General features: G+C 48.5%; 1 protein-coding gene across 2 annotated transcripts in view; it reads right to left on the bottom strand.

Moving 5' to 3' along the window:
* Positions 1 to 21,967, bottom strand: part of USP7 (ubiquitin specific peptidase 7) — a gene marked incomplete at both ends in the record, with an annotated part of 60,948 nt that overhangs the window by 15,295 nt on the left and 23,686 nt on the right. For both annotated transcript variants that reach the window (XM_080702815.1, XM_080702816.1), the window contains 10 exons: positions 10 to 92; positions 1,932 to 2,022; positions 2,569 to 2,649; positions 3,603 to 3,657; positions 4,142 to 4,272; positions 5,223 to 5,331; positions 6,557 to 6,645; positions 8,025 to 8,163; positions 11,079 to 11,277; positions 16,951 to 17,055. In XM_080702815.1, the coding sequence (XP_080558941.1) occupies positions 10 to 92; positions 1,932 to 2,022; positions 2,569 to 2,649; positions 3,603 to 3,657; positions 4,142 to 4,272; positions 5,223 to 5,331; positions 6,557 to 6,645; positions 8,025 to 8,163; positions 11,079 to 11,277; positions 16,951 to 17,055 (1,082 nt within the window). The remainder of the gene's footprint in view (positions 1 to 9; positions 93 to 1,931; positions 2,023 to 2,568; positions 2,650 to 3,602; positions 3,658 to 4,141; positions 4,273 to 5,222; positions 5,332 to 6,556; positions 6,646 to 8,024; positions 8,164 to 11,078; positions 11,278 to 16,950; positions 17,056 to 21,967) is intronic.

Raw genomic sequence — 21,967 nt, 5'->3', positions numbered from 1 at the left:
CCGCATTACCTGCAGGCCGTGCTCGCCGGCATCGTACTTATTGTCGCCGTCTAGCTGCTCTACTGCCACGTAATCCACAAATGACTCAAATACTTAGAGAGAACGAGAAATAGGTCATCCCGTGTGAAGACTAAAACAGCAATTATGATAACAGCCTATGCGGTGCAAGTTATGTGTATTATTAATACTTTGAGAAAACCAGGCGAGATCCTGACTAGAGTGAGGGACAGCGGCTCCCCTCTCCTAGACTGAGGGAAATGTAGCGCTGCCACCTTCACTGACCCCAAGACCTGGAGGGCAGCCCAGGGCAGCCAAAGGCAGCCCAGGGCAAGGGTCAGGCCTGGACTGTGTCAGAAACACTAAAGAAGCACGTAAGACAGCATGACACGAGCGAGCATGGGGACAGCTGGCGGGCACAGACACGAAGGCTGGTGGTGACTCCAAGCCCCGAGGAAACTCTAGGGTCATCTGGAACCCCAGAGGCAGCCGGGCGGTGGCCCTGACGCCCCAACACACACCTGCTGTAGGTGGACTGTATACAAACGGGAGCGATAACAGGTAACAGAGCATCAGGAAAGCAAAACCAACTATGGGATCTCACTAAAATCAAGAAAATAATTCCTAAGCCGGGCATGGTGGCGCACGCTTGTAATCCCAACATTCGAAGGCGGAGACCAGAGGATCGCGGTTTGCCAACAGCCGCAGCTACTTGGTGAGGCCCTTCGCAACTCGGCGAGACCATGTTTCAAAAATAAAAAAGACGAATTGCACTGGTTCAGAGCCAGCCTCGCTGGCATAAGGGACCCTATTTCCAAAAATAAAAAAGTATAAAATAGGTCTGGGAGTGTAGCCCGGAGGTAGAAGGGCTTCCAGGAACCCCAGTACCACCACCACCACCACCAACAACAACAACAACAAAAAAAAAAAAAAAAAAAAAAAAAGCCGGGCGTGGTGGTGCACACTTGTAATCCCCATGCTTGGGAGGCAGAGACAGGAGGATCGCGCAGGTTCGAAGCCAGCCGCGCTGGCTTAAGAGACCCTGTTTCCAAAAATAAAAAAGTATAAAATAGGTCTGGGAGTGTGGCCCGAAGTACAAGGGCTTCCAGGAACCCCAGTACCACCAAAATAAAATAAAATAAAATAAAAATAAATAAATAAATAAATAAATAAAATAATAAAGACTTAGCAGGGTGTGGTAACACACGCTTATAATCCCCGCGCTTGGGAGGCTGAAACGGGAGAATCACACAGGTTCGAAGCCAGCCTCAGCAGGTTTAAGAGACCCTGTTTCCAAAGAAAATATAAAATAGGTCTGGGAGTGTAGTCTAGAGGTAGAAGGTCCCTGGGTTCCATCCCCAACACCACCAAAATAAAAAAAAAATAAAATAAAAAAAAAAACCAACCTAACCGCCAACACACCCGTGTGAAAAGGAGCCAGCTTTACAGACCTTCCAGGATCTATAGACCAGGCCCGAACCCACAGACCAGGCCGCAGCCCAACGTGCTGCAAATGTAAGCAGGTGCGAACAAGGTCAGTCCTGGGCCCGCCACCTCAATCTGAAAACCACCAAAAACATCTAGATAAGAGCGGTTTCCAAAATTTTGTAGTATACCCCCAAAAAAGAAGACTATAGAGCAATTAAAAAAAAAAATCAAACTATGCTACCTGCAAGTATCTTAAGAAGAGAATGGGAAACACAAACTACATGATTCCCTTTAAAGATGCTCCTAGAACGCGCAAGAGTAGCCTGGGCCATTAGACCCTCAGATGGGGGCTCCTAGGGCCTGAGTGGGCGGCCTGCAGGGGACAGCCACCTTAGACCAGCCGCCTCCCAGAGCTGTATTTCAGTAAAGACCACTTGTGTGAACGATATGCTAAACCATAGCAGAAATGGTAACAAAACTCATGCCATGAGGTACGTGAAACTTACTATTTTTCTTTCCTTTTATACTTAGCTGTATATCGTAATAGTCTTCTCTTCTGTCAGACCGATAGTCTACTTCTTTGCACTGGATATAGGACTGTGGTCAAACAAAACACAGCACAGCTTTAGTATTAAGTCAATTCTGCATTTTAAAATCTCAAAACCATTTTTTATTTTTTTGCAGGTCTGGGGGTGGAACCCAGGGGCATTCTACCTCTGAGCTACACCCCCTGCCCTATTTTTTTTTCTTTCTTTATTTTGAAACCGGGTCTGAGTTGCAGAGGGCCGCACTAAGTAGCTGAGGCTGTCCACGAACCGCGATCCTTCGGTCTCAGCCTCCCAAATGCTGGGATTACAAGTGTGCGCCACCACACCCGGCATCAAAACCAATTTTTTAAAACTAGAAAGCAGAGCTGGGTGTGGTGGCGCATGCTGGTAATCCCTCCGCTTGGGAGGCTGAGACAGGAGGATCGCACAGGTTCGAAGCTGGCCTCAGCTACTGAGTGAGGTTCTCAGTAACTTAGTGAGACCATGCTTTCAAATAAAATATAAAATAGGTCTGGGAGTATAGCCCAGAGGTAGAAAGCCCCTGGGTTCCATCCCATTACCACCAAACACAAACAAACAACTAGAAAGCACATACCACCATTTTGCCTCGAAATAATTTTGGTATGGTGCCTTCTACACAGGTGCCTTTCATCTTATTTTCCACGTTATCAAGCAACTGAAAGAGAGGGTTTGAACTTTAGAATCATGTTTATGCTTAAGTAACAGTAACTTAATACTTGAAAATGTCAATGGTCAAAGCAATTCTAGGCTATCATGACCTTTGGCATGCAATTATCAAAAACATACAGAATCTTTCTCCTTGGTTGGATTTTTACAAAAATATCTACATGCAACAGTTGAGGTTAACCTTTTATACAGCCTTTGGAATGAATTAGTAATCTGTAGTGTCTTTAGAAGCATTTTTTTATATTCATTTTACCTCTGTGGAAAAGCATGTAAATTGATCACTAAACTTAACTCGTAATGGTCCACACCAAGAGATTAATGAGTTGAGCCTGTCAACAGGATTGACTGGTTTGTCCATGGATATTTAATGAACTGGATTCAATCCAGCTAGTGCTGCAAAAAAGAAAACACACCTTGCCCAGCCAATCACCTTGAACAGCCATATCACGTGTGTGTGTGTGTGTGTGTGTGTGTGTGTGTGTGTGTGTGTGTCTTTCATCACAACTGGAAACTGAGCGCTTGCTAGTGACTAACAAGGGTTTGGGGAGAGGCACCAGCACTCGGTACGCATCCGTGAGAACGCAGGTGTGCTGGAGGGGCCTGGATGGCAGCGTAGACGTTGCCACCCTGCGGCGGCTGAGGACCACTAGGGCACTCGCCGAAGCCAATCTGGTTCTCAGCTTAATGACCCACACACATAAACATACACACTGACTTAAGCAGGTGAACGCCTACTGCCTACTACTGGCTCAAGGTTGCCCTAACACTCTACCTTGAAATAAAACAGTTCTCTCTAGCTCGAAACTAGACAGGTGCTGCCTTTTTGTTCAGGCTTAGGTTTGGTTCTGAACAAAGATGGGGGTTGTCTGAAGTAAGCCCGAGGTTTTACTTGGTAACAAAGTTTTCAATGTAAGAACCATACAATTATGGCTTAAAACTTACCACTCGACACAGCTCTTGAACATCATGTTGCATGAAGCTATCTAAAGTTTCCCACCTTTCAAAGATAAAATGGACATCTCTATTTAAACTTCCAGACTTCAAATGAGTAAATTAAAAGCAACTTAGGTTAAAAAACGAAACTGAATAATCAACTATAATTCTTCAACTCATTCTTTTGGGGGGGCTCTAATTCACAGGTGAGCTGGCTTTTATCAGCAGACAGCAAAATGTTTCTAATTGTTTTACAAAACGGTTTTGAGCATCTCACCGCCAGCAGTGGTGCCTCTGAGCACACACACTTCCAAGTTACCTCTGTGCTTCTGATGAAAAAAATCGAACTTTTAAGTGGTGAATTATTTCTCTAGCAAAAATCTAAAACAAAGCCTCTGTTTTTAGAGGTGAAATAAAATGCAAAGATTAAAAACACTGCGACACGTAGGAGCCCAGACTCCCGGTTTGCCGTCCGCGCTGCGTTCTCCCTCACTTTCGTCTCCTGCCCGGTCGTCTCAACAAGCAGGCGAGCAGACCCCGGTACGCACCCAAATGACTTTGTCAGCTTCTTTGTTCCTACAGGCTTATCACTGTGCTGCAATTCATAGAACACTCTCTGTAATGCCAAAGGGACGCTTTTAGACGAGTCATCGCCCTCCGTTGGCATCATGTACACAGCCTGAAAGAAGTGATTTAGAAATGAGAATTCGAGCGTTCAGAAAGCCATCCTTAGAAAGCCATCCTTTCTAACATCACAATGAGCAGGGTAAATGCTAAGGCATGTAACAACCCCAAAGTAGAAAAAAACGATCTGAAAAACCATCAATGATTTTAGAGATAATCTAGAAAACACAAGGAGGTAAAAAAAAAAAATTTATGTGTGCTACTGGCATTCTATCCAGCGACACCGCCAACCCTGTGTTACTCATTCTGAAACAGCGTCTAAGGTACAGAGGGCCTCACTAAATGGCTGGCGCTGGTCTCCAACCTGTGATCCCCCCTCATCTCAGCCTCCCAAGGGCTGGGATGATAAGTGTGGACCACCATGCCCAAAATAAAAAAAAAGTTGAGAGCAAAATTCATATCCTATTTCCTAGAACAATGTTTTTAATTACTATCATTTGTGAATAAAAGATCTGTAAAATTGTAAATGAATTATCCCCATTCTGCTACCCCTGCCACATCGTCCTATCATGGTATTATCTGAGAGTACAAACGAAATGGGAGGGGCGGAGGAGGCCAAGGCCCTGCCAAGAGCAGCTCGCACTGTACCGAGGCAGTAACCAGTAGCACCAGGCTAGGTCCAGGGCGCGTCTACATGCTGACGGAGCGGCCGCAGATGCAGCCAGGAGTTCTCCAGTGCGCCCATTTCAACGTCAAGGCTTTCACAGCTGTTACCACTAATGGCTTTCATGTTCTAAAGAGACTTTTAAGCTTATTTCAAATAGTTTCAGTTAGGTCTGTGGTACACTTTCTGAACACCTATTGGCCTAATAGGTGTCCCGGCACCAGGGACACCTTCCTGGTGGAGGCAGTGCCATGGCACAAGAGGGCTGGGGACTCTGACCTTTAAGATACTGACGGAGAAGAGTGGTGCAAGGATGCAGGAGAGAAAGACCATTCATTTACCTTTCGAAGTTGATTTGTGAAAAATAAGGTCTGCAGGAGGCTGTTCATGTAACAAGTCGCTCCCTGATTCTTTAAACCGACATAGCCCGTGTGCTTCTTTGAGTCCCACCTGAAAGAGCAGTCGGGCTTGAGGGTAAGCTGCACAGGACACCTCCGGCCTCGGCGACGCGTGTGGGGCGGCGGAGGTGGTGCCGGGGCAGCCGAATGGCACTATCCTGCACCATCACCTCCTTCCTAATCCTGACCAAGCAGGGGCAGGGTCCAGGTCCCGCACCCCCAGGCCCGCAGCACTAAGGACACTGGGCCGCGTTCTCGCAGGCTCTTCCACAGTCCCTGGACGCACAGGCCGCTGATCACACGCCTGCTGATGCTCTGCAGCGCTCCTGTTTGCTTTGTCTGTGGTACTGGAACTGAGCCCAGAGCTGTCCACAGGCGAGGCAAGAGCGCCACCCCGAGCTCCTCCCTCCCCAGCCCTTCCATTCCGGGACAGGACCTCACTGGCTGGCCCCTAACGTGCGAGCCTAGCCCAGCCCCTGGAGTTGCTGTGGTTACCAGTGAGGGCCACCACATCCCGCACACGGCTACCATCATCAAGATGACACCCATAGGTGCCGATAGGGTCCTATATATATACAAATGTGCTCCAGGAGCACTTTCATTACACACACACATTACAGAAGTCACGTGTGGTCAGCAAGACATGAAAAAGGCCAAGACGTGTCTTTCCTGCAAAGCGCTGCACACGCAGGAAATGACGGGAATGTAGAGTTCCCATTCATCCCACTACTTGGTAGCTTAGAGGAAAAAGCCGCCTCTGAGCTGTGCCCATATCAGCCCTCCTGTGCTAACAGGGAGCGAGAATGGGACCCGAAGGCAGAACACTCGAGCACCCGCCCGCCTCCTCTGCACAGACTGCAAGCAAGCAGGCCCGGCCCGGCCTCGGCTGCACCGTGGCTCAGGGAGGCCGGGGCTGCACGGCTGCAGCCCTCGCCCACCATGCACTGCCCGGCCTCCCCCACGCCGGGCCTCCACAGCACAGCAGCTCTGCGGTGACTCTTCACATGCCGCTCTCATGCAGCCAGACCCGTCCACAGTTCTTTACGACCTGAGATGGCTGCCCCAGTGACCCAGGCTACATCCCTCCAGCCCAGCGTGAAGGACTCAGAGGAATTGCCCGCACATCTGGTGAGGGTGAACGTGCAGCAGACACCGTGGTGTGTGCCGAGGCGAGACGGAGCACGCGTGTGTGCGGAACACGGGTGTCTCTTACACACTGACTGCCGCCTTCAGCTCAGCACTAAAGGCGTTGTTAGGAGCCCCAGTGTAAAACTTACGCAACGCCATGGGGAGCGTCCGCTTGTACAAACACTTCAAACACAACCTTGTCGTCATCGATAAATCCCTTCTCAGGATCCGTCACTTCCTGTAAGAGATAAGTGAGAATATCCAACGTGTACAAGAACACACAAATACTTTATTCCAAAGAGAATTATCCTTGTGCCCTGTATTCAACAGAAGAAAGCTCTACTACTGATTTACTTGGCACCAGGGATTGAACAAAGGGGCACTAGCCTCCAAGCTGTATTCCCAGTCCTCTTTATTTTTATTTGGTACTGGGGATTAAACCCAGGAGGATATCTCTCTAAACTACACCCCCAGCCCTTTTTACTTTTTTTTTTTTTTTTTTTTTTTTGGTGGTCTGGGGTTCCTGGAAACCCTTCTACCTCCGGGCTACACTCCGAGACACCTATTTTTTATATTTTTATTTGGAAACAGGGTCTCTTAGCCAGCACGGCTGACTTCGAACCTGCGCAATCCTCCCGTCTTCGCCTCCCAAGCGCGGGGATTACAAGCGTGCGCCACCACACTTCGCCTTTATTTTTTTGAAGCAGTGATTTACTCAATTGCTGAGGTTGGCCTTGAACCTGTGGTCCTTCTGTCTCAGCCTCCAAAGTACTGGAATTATAGGTGTGCACTGTTACCCGTGGCTCTAAAAATCACTTTTAAAAACACTAGTTTTGCTTCTAGATCAGAAGCATCCGTGTGTGTGTGTGTGTGTGTGTGTGTGTGTGTGTGTTTTGCAGGGCTGGGGATGAAACCATTCAACCTCCGAGCTACACCCCCTGCCCTGTTATTTTTTAGTCTTTATTTTGAAACAGGGTCTCACCAAGTTATGGAGTGCCTCACTAAGTAGCTGAGGCTGTCCGCGAATTGCGATCCTCTGGTCTCAGCCTCCCGAATGCTGGGATTACAAGCGTGTGCCACCACGCCTGGCTTTCCGTGTGTTTTAAATTGTGGTCTGTACAAGCAAGGCCCTCTGGGAGGCTCTCCTGAAGCAGTTGGGCTCAGCTCAGTGCCACAGTGCGGCAGGAGGAACTGGCATTGCTCATCAGGGCAGGGATTGGAGTCTAGAGAACTTGGGCCGGGGAGTAATATTAAGCAGCGATGGAAAACCTAGAAGCATGAACGTTCCTAAGAACACTCCACGGGCCAGCACCTCTGCAGGAGGCGCTACAATGAGCTACCTCGTGTGAAACTCGTCACATGAAAGCACCCAGTACTGGTCTGACTCGGGACGAGACTGAGGGGTTAATGTCCTTAGAAGAACTTCAGCCTGTCGGGAAGGCCCTGTGACGTGTCGTTCAAGCTGGGACTTGAGTCTAGATGGGTATTATCAAGCACCTAAGCCAAGGGGCCAAACACATTCTCAATCTGTCCCACTCGCCAAGGACAAATCTCAAGAATAAAAGAATTAGCAGAACAAACAAGACTGCTCAGGTCACTGTAAGTGCTGTTACTTACACTCCAGGCCATGAAATTGGAAAACCCCCAGTCGTTTTCTTTGTGGAAGAACAAGTGGCTGATGCGGCGGCTGAAGGACTTCTCGTCGTCTCTGTAGTTGATGATCTTCAGCACGGCCTGTGCGTGGCAGGACCATGACCTGTTCAAGACAAACCACCTGAGCCTTAGTCCGCAGCGCTGACCTCGGGTGTCCTTAAAGACACTAAACCAGAACCTGCAAGTTCCTTTCTATCTACCCTTAAAAGAGAAAAGGGGATTTGGGGGCACCCCTGTGGAGTACAGTGATTTAACTCATGGTTTTAAAGTCCTAAGATTTGAGGCCAGTATTTCAAAATTCTATCTACAAAACTGAAAAACCAAGCTTTCAATCTTAAGAATGTAGCTCAGCAGCAGAGTGCTTGTCTAGCACATACGAAGCCCTGGGGTTCAACCCCTAGCACTCTAGTGTACTAGGGGAGCGCACAGGCATGGCGGTGCACGCCTGCAATCCCAGTTACTCAGGAGGCTAAGGCAGGAGGATCACCACCTTAGGAGGCTGAGATGGAAAGATTAGTGAGGCTCGATCTCAGAATGAAAACTAAAATGGGCAGGGATAGAGTTCCGTGGTGGAGTGCCCCTGGGTCAACCCCAGTAATTGGGAGGAGGGGGACAAAAACCAAAATAGTTAACTATTTGGTCAGGTAATTACGCGAAAAGAATGGAGCCAGAGGCTGATACAGGTTCGCGGCCATTCTCAGCTACTTAGTGAGGCCCTCTGCAACTTACTGAGACCCTGTTTCAAAATAAAGAATTGAAAGAGCTGGGGATGTAGCTAAGTAGAACGCCCCTAGGTTCAATCCTCAAATCCCCAGTTCAAAAAAGAAAAAGTAGAGCACATGCCTGGCAAATATGAGGCCATGGGTTCAATGCACAGCACCTCGAGGAGGGGTCGGCCAAGAGAGACCACACCTCTGGATTCTACTGACTGGGCGCCGCCTTCCTGGCATCTCTACGGTCCCCTGTGCCTCTCAGGTCTCCCAGCACACCTTCCCCTACGTGCGAGCATGGACTAAGCACACGGGCCGCTGCGGTCCTGCCCGGCATCAAGGAACTCAGCACACACGGGCACCGAGTCACAGCCACAAGAGCAGCCAGTGCAGGCAGCCAGGCACAGGGCAGGGCACGAAGGGGTTCTGAGCCACTGCTTAAAAGCTCGTGGCACAGGCCTGCAATCTTAGTTCTTAGAGGGCTATGACAGGAGGATTGCGGGTTTGTGGCCAATATGTACCATCTTTCGCAAGACTCTTTTAAAAAAATAAAAGAGGACTTGGGGATATAGCTCAGAGGTGGAATGCCTCTGGATTCCATCCTAGTATGAAAAGGAAAAGAAAAGGGGAAAAAAAAGGCAATCAGAAAGGTCTATCACCTTAAAGCCCACTACAGGAAAGGTGTACGACTCAATCAGGGCCTTGTGTGTGGGTGCTAAGCACTGGCCTACGGCATGGTTTGTGCCTTTTGAAGCAAGTGGAAGGACAGTTACTTAGCCAGGCATTTCTACTTGCTCGGGATGCTTGTAAGACATGCGAACTCACTCTTTCCCAATCACTATACAGGCCAAAGCCTGCAGGGGAAGACGAATCCGGCCCACTCATAGGGTCACATCATAAGGCAGACAGAAGGGGAGGTCTGGCTGGCTGCTGCAGGAACATGGCTTTGGGAACCCGCCGGGGCATCAGCCCAGGACCCCGCACACTCCATCACGGAGCTAGGCCCTCTGCAGAGCGTCCCCATCAGGGCCGGCCCATGCCGGCAGCGGAGCGGGACAGAAGAGGTACATGTCGGCAGCAGCCCCCCTTTTTCTTTTTTTCTTCTTTTGGTATTGGTGACTGAACTCAGAGGTGTTCTATTTCCTCACCCTTTTTATTTCAAAACAGGGTCTTGCTATATTGCTCAAGTTGGCCTTGAACCTGTGATCCTGTCTCACCTTCCCAAGTACTGGGACTACTAGCATGTGCCTCCATGACCAGCTGAGATTCAAAAACTTTGAGATTAAATTTAAAAAAATTAATGGGTAGAAAGTTTGAACTAGTCGTAAAAACGTGAAGGGTGTTTTTAATCTTCATTTTCATGTGAAGGACCAATAAGATTTTGTCAACTTTAAAGACATTTTAAAGTCTCTTTTAAAAAAACTTATGAATAAATTTTTCCCATAAAATAAGCCAGAGGCCCATATATATATGGTAAATGCCCCAGGACATGTTTTATTTATTTACTTTGTTTGTGGCACTGGGGATTGAACTCAGGGGCATTCTACCTGTGAGCCACACTCCCAGCCCTATTTTTATTTTCAAATAGGATTTCAAAGCCGGGCATAGTGGCACACGCTTGTCATCCTAGCATTCGGGAGGCTGAGGCCAGAGGATCGCGGTTTACGGACAGCCTCGGCTACTTAGTGAGGCCCTCTGCAACTCAGTTAGACTCGGTTTCAAAATAAAGAATAAAAAATAGGGCAGGGGGTGTAGCTCGGAGGTCGAATACCCCTGGGTTCCATCCCCAGACCCGCAAAAAAAAAAAAAAAAAGTCAAATGGGGTGTCACTAGGTTGCTCAGAGTCTATTTGCTGAGGCTGTCCTCAAACCTGTGATCTTCCTGTGTCAGCCTCCCAAGTGCTGAGACTACACAAGCGTGCGCCACCACGCCCAGCGCAGGACATATTTCAGTCTATCCTCCGAGGCCCTAGCAGATGCAGCCTGCCCCTCGAAGGTCACTGGGGATGAGAAGGCCTGGAGCTAGCCAGCGGTCAGCTAGTCCTGACGGGCCCTGATTCCACGGGCTGGTCGACTCACACACACAGGCTTTTTATTTGCAAGGGGAAGACATACTATTCTACTTTGGATAATACGTACCAGTCGTTTTTAAAGAGAGAGAGATGTTTTTAGTACAATTTAAAAATCAAAGGACTGTGTAGAGGCAGCAAGAAAATTGAAAATGAAATTGAGTGAGGCCGATCGAATTTGGTTTCCAGTAATGTAATATAACTATTTGTGGATTTTAGTTGCATCATTTAAACTCTTACGTGGAATCAGATTCAGCATTGCACTGGAGAAAGAATCCTACGCTTTTTTGGTGTGGTCTGTCTGGATAAAAGCGTGGCATCACCATAATCTTCCATGGCAGATTTCGCACAAAACACGGAGGGCTAAGGACCGACTCACTCAGTCTGCTGAAGCGCTCGACAGTGAACTGAAAGGTCGCCTCGGAGCGCCAGCTGGTGTCTGCAAGAAAACACGCCGTCAGTCAGAGCCGCGCTAGCGGGAGCGCCTGCACGCGTGGGTGCACTGCCCCGTGCAGCCTCCGCCTAGCTGCTAGGACCCTGGGGAAAGGACAGCACTGCTCCCTCTAGAGGGCCAGGCTGCGGGCCGGCCTGCGCGCTGAGGCCTGCCTGGCCTGGAGGGCGCATGCACTCGCCTTCCCCTCGGACGCCACAGCCCACTGTGGTGGCAATGTCTCTTCACCTGCCTTTCTCCCCAAGTCTTCGGGACGCTGAGTGAATGCAGGGGGGGCAGAGTCCACGGGCACTCGGGGGCCGGCGAGGGGCAGCCTTCGCCCTGGCCGCACAGCACCACTCGGGCAAGATGATTCAGACTGGAACACACTTTCATTACCTCACAATTTCTGTGAAATACTAAGCTTAGACTCTTGACGGGAGTGACTTTTTTAAAGGTAAGGAAGTGGTATTTTCAACATGAATAGGAGCCATTATCAAGTGTTAATACTTTAGTTTCTGCCAGCACAACGCGTCTTAGCAGGTTCAAGCCGCACCTTTCACGGAGCATTGGCAGGGGTGCAGGCCACAGGCCCGCGGCCTTCAATGAGCCGCAGCGCGTCTGCTCAGTCCTCAAACTACCGTGAGGGAGCCTACAGTCACCCCACAGCCACCCAGCCAGGCTGTTACTGACCAGCACTGGTGCGTCATAAACCACCACCTGGAGGTGGGGGGTTCCAGGCGTCGGTGAGGACAAGGTGAGGACAAGGGCCACACTGAGGGCTGTGCTCCTTGAACAGGCGGCCCCAAAGGCTTTCCCTACATTCAAACCAGGAGTCCTCAACATCCCTGAACCCCGGGGTCCCAAAGCACAAACGGGGCTGTGAGCTCAGGTTAAAAAGCCCATCAATAAGGACGCACTGCTACCGTGCATCCTTGGAACTCCGGCAGCCATCGCCACGGGACCCCACAACCCATGTCTCCAAAAAACGCACACAACTGAGTTCTCAGGATCGGCCAATTCTGCACAATTTCTTATGCAGAAATTGCTCCAAGGTTGCAACTAACTGAATCTGTTCTTAGAAAACATGTCCATCAGTCCTCCTGAGAGAGTATTCTTCACCAGAAAAATAAAGCTCCGTCTTGGTGACAGCACTCCTATCCCCAACTCCTTCACACTCTATCCCTGCTCGGTGGCGTGCAGCTCTGTGGTCCAGACCCGGGGCATATTTCACAATGAAAGCAGCTCAAAGAGGGACTCCCGTCTACAAGAATGCCCAGTTCAAGCCTGGCCCGGCAGGGCTGCCCGTCTCTCCGAGAGACACCGAGTCTGCCACAAGTCTAACTCCTTCAAGACAGCAATATCTAAAACAACCCGGCAAGAAACGTTTGCCACGCGTGTTTATGGACGTACAAACCACACACCAGGACAGCATTTAAACTCTGCAAGGTAGAAAGGTGGATGGTACTTAGTTTCTTTGCAGGTTAGGAGACTGAGGCACACTGAGTAGTTAAGCATTTTATATCGTGCAAGCAGGGCTACAGACTCAAGATTCGTCAGCCCCTCAGCAGGGCTCATACCTGTGGTTTTACAAATCTACTCCCGGCCTTCACGTAACCCTCCACAACATGAGGACACCAATGAAATCAGACGCAGCCTGGCGCTTCATAGGTGCCATTTACACAGAACAAGAAAACGGACTGAAACCGATGAAGAATCATGTTCTCTTACCAAAAGTTTATGCTTCAAACTCATCTATTTTGTCTAATTCAGCTTTGTAGGGTTACAATTGGTATGAATCAATATATATGTAAATGCTTTTTTTTTAAAGCCAGGCTTGGTGGTACATGCCTATAGTACTTGGAGGATCCCAGGTTCAAGGCCAGGCTTAGCCACTTAGCAAAACCCTCCTTCAAAATTAAAAGGGGAGCCTGGCATGGTGGCGCACGCTTGTAATCCCAGCGCTTGGGAGGCGGAGACAGGAGGATCGAGCTGGTTCGGAGCCAGCCCCGCTGGTTTAAGAGACCCTGTTTCCACATAAAAAAGTTAAAAAATAGGTCTGGAAGTGTAGCCCGTGGGAGTGTAGCCCAGAGGTAGAAGGGCTTCCAGGAACCCCAGTACCACCAAAAAAAAAAAATTAAAAGGGGAGAGGATGGACGCTAGGGTGTAGCTTGGAGATAGAATGCCCCTGGGCTCCATCCCCAGTACCAAAATAATTAAATGCTTTTTAAATTTTTCCACCCCACACAGTTAAGTTCTTAAATTATTCTTTAGACATGAAATAAAGCGTGGTACCACGCCTACCAACGCCGTGCCTCCTGGGCCCCGAGCCAGGCACTGCCGGGCACACGCTGCTCAACGACACACTGGGCCTCAGCCTTATGGGCAAGGCACATTCTTAGAACCAACTTATCTTACAGAAAAGCATGAAACTTCATGTAAATAATTTTGGGAGCCAGCGGTATATAGCTCAGTGGCAGAGAGCATGCTTAACTCGCAAGAGGCCCTGCGTTCAATCCTGAGCACGAACACACACTAAAAAGACAAAGAAAGAGAAAAGAGAAAATGCACTTCAGTGGCTCTAAACTCTTCACATTCATAGAATTAAAAACATTAAATGCCAAGCAAAATGCCTACAAAAAGATACTTGAAACTCAGAAAGATCTAAGCAATTAATTAGCCTCATACAAGGAATGTCACTGACCAATAAAGGCCTCTGCCTAACAAAACAGATATGGCAACATATGGGATCTTATATACATTTTCCACTTCACGTGAGGTTGTAATTATTTCAAAGGTGACAAACAAAGTGTGCTGAGGATTGAAAAGGACACTTCAGACTCAGCCGAATCAGCATTTCACTCGACCGTAGGCTGTCATCTCAGACAGCGTCACTGCCTCCGCCTCGCCTCTTACAGAGGCCCAGGCTCCCGCCAGCAGCTGTCATCGCCCAGGCCAGCCAGACTCTGGCAGAAGCAGACAGCCCGGCCCAAAAGCTCCCACCTGCACCCATCTTTCCACCACTGGGATCTTTACAGGGCAAAGGCCGTTGGACAGCCTGGGTTGACAGTCAAAAATTTCTTCAATGACGCTCTGGCAGCAATTTTATTTATTTTGCGGAACTGGGGGTAGAACCCAGGAGCATTCTACCTCCATGTTACACCCCCAGCCCTATTTTTTTTTTATTCTCATTAGAAACAAGATGTCACTAAGTTGTAGAGGGCCTCACTAAGTAGCTGAGGCTGGCTATGAGCCGCGATCCTCCTGTCTCAACCTCCCAAGTTCTGGGGTTACAAGTGTGCACCACCACGCACAATTCTGGCAGCAATTTTATCAAACCTCAATTATTCACTCTAATGCAACTGGTTTTTTCTTTGTTTTGTTCCCTTTTTTCAGTATTGGGAATTGAATCCAGAGGCATTCTACCTCCGAGCTAAACCCTCAACCATATATTTTTTTAAATTATTCTCGTTTTTTAACAGAATTTCACTAAGGTATAGAGGGCCTCACTAATTAGCCAAGGCTGGCCACGAACCTATGATCCTCCAGTCTCAATTTCCCAAGTACTGGGATTGCAAGCACGTGCCACCACACCCGGCTAGCTCAAGTTTTTGCAAGTCCTACTTAAAAGTCCAGAAATTACCTCTGCTTATGAGTAACACCAATCTAATCTAAATTCAACCTCTGCTTATGAGTAACACCAATCTAATCTAAATTCAACTAGGTCTCCAGGGGCTGTTTGCTGTAAAGCTTCTCTTGTTGATCTAGAGAAGCTGCCATGAGAAACGAAGAACAGACAAATATGACGAGAACCACCGTGGTTTGCTCACTGCCCCACGCTAGTGAGACCGTAGAACGCTCTTCCTAACACCAAACATCCTCCCAGCCACCTGGCATCAGACACTGGACTCACGCGAGCAAGGTCCCTACAAAGGGATGCTGTGCACTTCAAGTCAATCACTGATAATCTGCCCAACCCTCTAGCCGAACATTTCTGAGACTGTATGTCTTTTCTGACATGACTGAAAGAGCTTTAGGGAAAGGGGTTAAGTCCAGAGGCTGGGGGACCCAGCAAAACTCCAGAGAAGCAGCAGTCAAGGCACCGATGCCTGGCGTGGTAAAGAACCATGCTCAGCCCAGAGTTCCTCAAATTTCCCAGCGATCAGAACACGCCGTGTTGCACTTATTCCCTACAGAAAGGTGTTTCACCACGCACTCATGGCTGGAGAGATGCTGCCCTCGGCCAAGCGTCGCCTGGAGGACCCTGGCCCTCTCCCTCCCACACCCACCATGCTAGATTCCAGACCAAGCCGTGACCACCGAAGAGCACTGGACCTTTCCACCTGAGCTCCTACAACAGGGCCCCTCCCTGCCCTGGGGGCCTATCATTTACCCTCAGGGCTCATGCCTAATAGTTGTGTGAAATCTAAGCCCTCATAGCTGCGGCTCTTCACTGAGGCAGCCTGGGTCCACGGAGAGACCCGGCCAGGTCTAGACGCAGTCTCGGTAGCTGTGCCTGCAGGTGGGTAGGCTGTGGCTAGGGGAGACACGGGCAGCCCCATCTTTACCTAACCTCACTCTCTTCCAAAGCTTCCCCTACACGGGGGTGGCGCTAGAAGCAAGCTGTGCTGGGAGTGCTGCGGGTGGGCTGGCCCAAACTGACCCTAAAGCACACCTGCACCTCGGAACGGCCGCCTTCCCGAGGAGCTCTCGGAAGCGCACCTGGCCTCTCTGGTGTCTGAAGAAAACCACGAAATGCCCAAGAACCAGACACCGCACCCACACCGCTGCCCTCGGCTACCGTGGAAAGCGCACTCCACATCCACAGAACGAGCAGCAGGGCTCAGGCCCGCCTCTTTACCTTCCTCAGATATTGCCTCAGCCAGCTGCCAGGGGGGAGCCGCACTGTGAGAGAACTCTCAACTACGGCTGCAGTTTCGCAGGGAGGCTGGACTTTGGCAGGAGGTCTGAACAGCAGTCCTTCTGGTGGTGCAGCCCGTGCCTCAGGGTTTCTTTCAACTGCCCCGTTACTCCCCTGGGAAGGACACAACCCTCATGAGGATTGATGGACATGCTTGTACAGAACATGGTTTCACATCACACTGCACGATTCCAGGGGCTGCACAGAGCAATGTCTGGCTGCTCCTTTCTCAAGATTCTGACCTGGCCAATCTTCAGGTCACATGGTCTGCTAAGTTATAACGAAGAAATGGTCCCAAAAGAAAATCCTGCTTCCCTACACAGACTGTCCATGCGTGTGCGTGTGCCTTTCATGTGTGTGCTACACAGGCAGTGGGCGGCAGGCAGCCCAACGCTCCACTCTGACTTCACACCTCACAGGTGGGGAGGCCGCTCAGCTACAACGACTGCTGCACACTACGGAGAATGCGGGGAGCCACGCCCGGGGCTGCAAACGAGAGGAGAGCGGAGCGCGACGGACTTGCGGCGGGAGAACTGCAGGCAGGAGAGACGCCCACTCGCCACACACCTCCGGAGTTGGCCTCCCTGCCGGGCGGGAGAGCCACTTACCGTGAAATCCCACACAAAACAGGACTCCAGATTGTGCTCGGATCTAACCTGCCCAGACTAGCTACTCTTCCACTCACAGGTACTCAAGGAAAAGCTACAGGAGCCTGCGTTCTGGCCGCCAGCCCCGCGGGGAGCGCCAGCCCCGGCACTTACCATCCTCCATGTCCTCCTCTGCGTTGCTGTGGCCGTCACTCAGGGCCACGTTCCCATTGATGACAGGGCTCTGAGTAATTCTTGGCGGGTCGTCTGTGTCTCCAGCTTTAACAAAAACAAAGAAATTCCATGGGTGTTACCTTCATGGACAGGATTGAATAAGCAAAAAGTGCTTTCCTAAGTGTATGGTAATAAGAACTCTTTGTGATACAGGCCGATTACTGGTATATTTATAAAACACTCATTTATGTTGCTTTCAAAATGCTAAGTGGAATCCCCCCCCCCCAGTACTGGGAATTGAACCCAGGGCATTCTACCTCAGAGCTACACCCCTGCCCTATTTTTTTTCTTAATTGGAAACGGGGTCTCACTCAGCTCTGGAGGGCCTCCCTGAGTAGCTGAGGCTGGCTCCAAACCTGTGGTCCTCCTGTCTTAGCCTCCCAAGTGCGGAATTACAGGCATGCGCGACCACGCCCAGGTGGCTAGGTGGAATGTGTGCACAGGGCACACTGCAGGACAAGCTGCTAGATGCACAATTTTACTTATAAATTAATTTTCTACGCATAGAGCGTTTATACTTAGTTTCTTTCCAGCTTATTCTATAATCGCTAGTCACTTTAGATTTTAGAACCTTCATACAGTTGAGGAAGACAGTCAATTGCAACAGGTTTCCTGAGAATTAAAACTTAATCCTACAGTAACTTGTCGATAGAAATGTACATAGCAGAACAGACGCTGAGATTTGTCATGGACACATGCCAGTCCCTTCATCATTACACTCCTGTCCTGAAACCGCCACCAGACAACTTCTGTGTAAACACGTCAAGAGTCTGGACATACCTAGACACTGGCTGAATAGGCTTGTCATTCTAAATTCTAACTAAAACTTAGCTTACAAACACCATCAGCCGGGCGTGGTGGTGCACGTCCGAAATCCTAGTCCTTGGGAGGCTGAGACAGGTTTGAAGACAGCCTCGGCAACTAATGAGACTCAATCAAGAGAGACCCTACTTCAAAATAAAAATAAAATACAAGTGGGGGTACAGTTCAGAGGTAGAATGCCCTTGGGTTCAATCCCTAGTATTGTCCCCCAAAGAAATAAATCAGAAGGCTGGTTTCAAAACTTTTAAGTTGATCAGGGCATGGTGCTGCAACACTTGTAATCCTAGTACTTGGGAGGCTGAGACAGGAGGATCACACAGGTTCAAAGCCAGGCTCAGCTACCTAGTGAGGCTCTCAGCAACAGAGTGAGACCGTTTCCAAATAAAATAGCCCAGAGGTAGAAAGCCCCTGGGTTCCACCCCCAGTACATTAAACACACACAACACACACACCCCTTTTAAGTCATGATTAGTTAATATGGGAATAACTAATTACAGCCTTATAAGCATGATTTTCATTCACCGACTTAAAAAGTTATCTCACATTGATGAAGGGCGTATCTTCCAGAAAGAACAAACAATGGCAAACTTTTAAAGAAGTTCGTACTTCCCATTTCAATTCAAAGGTTGTTTTAGAAGAGCTCACAGCTACCAAGGTTGACCCCACTGTGCCAGAGTGAGCTCTCCCTGGTGCACCAGACATTTCAACAGGAAATCAGGAAACTCAGGATGAGGAGGTGTGCTTCAGTAGAGAGCAAAAGGTGGGTGTGTGCGGCCTTAGGGTCAGAGGAGCAGCCAAGGCGCTTCAGCACCACGGACAGCTCCATGGCCTTCCTCTGTGCTCCGAAAGCCCCCTAGCCACTCACTGACTGCACTGTAAGACCTTTCCCGTGACTCTTGCAAAAGTGCTTCCTCCTCTTACGGTTCCCCAAATTCTCCAATACCAGAAGTGGGTACTGCCACCCATATTTAGACACGATCAAGAGCACTTCCAATCTTGACTGCCTCTTAGTTGTTCTACTAAATAAATATCAATATAGAGTCCCTTTTGCAGTTTAGTGAGACCCTGCTTCAAAATAAAAATTAAAAAAAAGAAGCTGGGCTGGGGATGTGGCTTGGAGGTGAAATGCCCCTGGGTTCCATTCTCAGTATCACAAAGAGTAAAAAAAAAAAAAAAAAAAAAAAAAAAAATGGGAGGGGGTTAATTGGGAATGGAACCCAGGGGCATTCTATCTCAGAGCTACACCCCCAGCCCTATTTTTTTTTTCTTTATTTTGAAAAAGGGTCTCACTGAGTTGCAAAGGGCCTCACTAAGTAGCTGAACCGTGACCCTCCCATTTCAGCCTCCCGAATGCTGGGATTATAAGCTTGTGCCACCATGCCCACCTTCAAAAAGAGTAAACATTTTAAAAATACAAAATAAATACCAATATATACATTTGATTGTGTTAAAAAGCTGTTTCTAAAAACATACATACTTTCAGCCGGGCGTGGTGGCGCACGCTTGTAATCCCCGCGCTAGGGAGGCTGAGACAGGAGGACTGCACAGGTTCGAAGCCAGCCCCAGCTACTTAGTGAGGCTCTTAGCAACTTAGTGAGACCCTGTTTCCAAATAAAATATTAAAAAATGGGTCTGGGAGTATAGCCCGGAGGTAGAAAGCCTCTGGGTTCCACCCCAGTACCACACACACAAAAAATAAATAAAAATAAATTTTAAAAAAAACATACTTTCAAACTGGTCCCCTGACTTCCAGGCCCTCACAAGAGTGACAGGGAAGGAACCGCATTCCTATCAGTGACAGGTAGTCGATGTAAGGGACAAGAAAGAAGGGAATTTGGGGTTTCTTGGGTTTTTTTGTGGGTGATACTGTGCCTGTGCGATCTTCCTGTCTCAGCCTCCCAAGCGCTGGGATTAAACAAATCACAATTTTAAAAAGTTTTTATCCAGGTGTGGTCACACACACTTGTAATAACAGAACTTGGGAGGCTGAGATAGGAGGATCATGGTTGGGCCAGCCTCAGATACTTAGACCCTCTGTAACTTAGTGAGACCCTGTTTCAAAATAAAGGAAAAAAAAAAAAAACACAGGGCTGGAGGTATAGCTTAGAGGTAAAATATCCCTGGTTCCATCACCAATCATGGAAAAAACAACCAAAAAAAAAAGTTTTATGGGAACCAGGTGTGGCGATGTACATCTGTAATCCCAGTTCTTAAGAAGGCTGAGAGAAGAGGGTCACAGATTCCACAGGCAGCCTCAGCCACAAAACAAGACACTCAGCAACCTAATGAGACCTTGCTTTTAAAACAAAACAAAAGCCGGGCGTGGTGGCTCCCCCGCTTGGAAGGCTGAGACAGGATCACACAAGTTCGAAGCCAGCCTCAGCTACTTTAGTGAGGCTCTCAGCAACTTACTGAGACCCTGTTTCCAAATAAAGTATAAAATAGGTCTGGGAGTATAGCCTGGAGGTAGAAAGCCCCTGGGCTCCACCCCAGTACCACTAATAATTAATAATAATAATAACAATAATAATACAAAACAAAAAAGCTGGGCGTGGTGGCACACACTTGAAATCCCAGCATTTGGGAGGCTGAGACAGGATTCAGGTTCTAGGACAGCCTCAGCTACTTAATGAGGCCCTTTGCAACTTAGTGAGACCCTGTTTCAAAATAAAGAATAAAAATAGGGCTGGGGGATGTAGCTCAGAGGTAGAATGTCCCTGGGTTCCATCCAGAGTACCACAAATTAAGTAAATAATTAAGGGCTTGAGATATAACTTGGGAGACAGACTGCCCCTGGGTTCATATTCTACCAATGTTATATTATGCTGCAGGGTTTTTTGGGGGGTGGTACTGGGGGTGAAACCCAGGGGCACTCTACCTCTGAGCTACACTTCCAGCCTATTTTTTATTCTTTAATTTGAAAAAGGGTCTTACCGAGTTGCAAAAGGTTTTTTTTTTAAAGTTCTCAATGTACCTATATAATTCCAGGATATGTTTAGTTAATAAAGATAGCAATTATTATTACATGCAACCATTCTTATAATAAGTAGAACTGTGTTGGAACAGAAATAAAATATTTCTCTTTACAGAGCGCCTAAGGACCTAATGATGAAGACTGCTTCACAAGAGCCCAGAGGTGGGTTTGCGTAAGTGGCGCGGCAGAGCCCGGTGTGGCGCGGCAGAGCCCGGTGTGGCGGCGCATGCCTGCAATCCCAGCACTTGGGAGGTCAAGACAGGAGGATCACAGTTTGAGGACAGCCTCAGCAAGTAGTGAGGCTCTCTCAGCAACCTAGATAAACTGTTTCAAATAAAGATAAAACAGGACTGGGGTGTAGCTCAGACGTAGGATGCCCCTGAGTTCAATTCCCAGTAGCATAAAACAAAACAAAAAACAAACATGGTTTATAATACACAAATGCAAAAATTACAGACCACTGAAAATTACAGACCCTTCTAAGATTAGGATACTATGAAAACACAAGTGGTCTAAATTGTGACAAGTTATAGAATTAATTGTGAAATAAAGACAACAGTTCTGGTTTTATGAGGTCCAGTGAATTCAGATTACAGCAGAAAGGAGAATTTGTTTTGGTGACTTGTGACAAGTGCTTTTCAAGTTATGGCAATTATAGAAATTAAAATCCACTCATATGTATGCACGGATCCCAATTGTTACTTTGTGAGGTGGGAAAAGTTAACAAAATTCGACTCCATGTTTCAGCACCAGGAATAAAGAAAGCCTGATAAGATGTATCAGAAATCAAGACAGGGCTTCTCTGCAGCTGGCTCCTAATACACAAATCAGGCAAGTTTCACCTCCTGAGCCAGAGCCCATCTCTCACATCCAGATGGACGCAGCCAACCACCCTTCGCGGCAGGGGGACGGTGTCGGAGACGGCAAAGACCAGGTGCTGGTGAGCTCTAGAGCAGGTCCTTCCTAGAGACCCAGCCAGCCTGCAAGGAAACTCAGGTCTATCTCCCAAGGGACAGAATATGCAGCTTTTAAAGGTTCCCCACACTAAAGATTTAATCAAGACACAGTAAATCTGCAAGTATCTAATTCCCGGGGGGGGGGGGGGGGGTTGTACCAAGCTTCTGAAAATGGCCTCGGACCGTCTGAGGGCAGCAGCGCGTG

This window comes from Muscardinus avellanarius, assembly GCF_963383645.1.
Source record: "Muscardinus avellanarius genome assembly, chromosome: 10".
Taxonomy (NCBI): Eukaryota; Metazoa; Chordata; class Mammalia; order Rodentia; family Gliridae; genus Muscardinus; species Muscardinus avellanarius.
The sequence above is the reverse complement of the archived record's forward strand: the minus strand, read 5'-3'. Positions and strand labels throughout refer to the sequence as shown.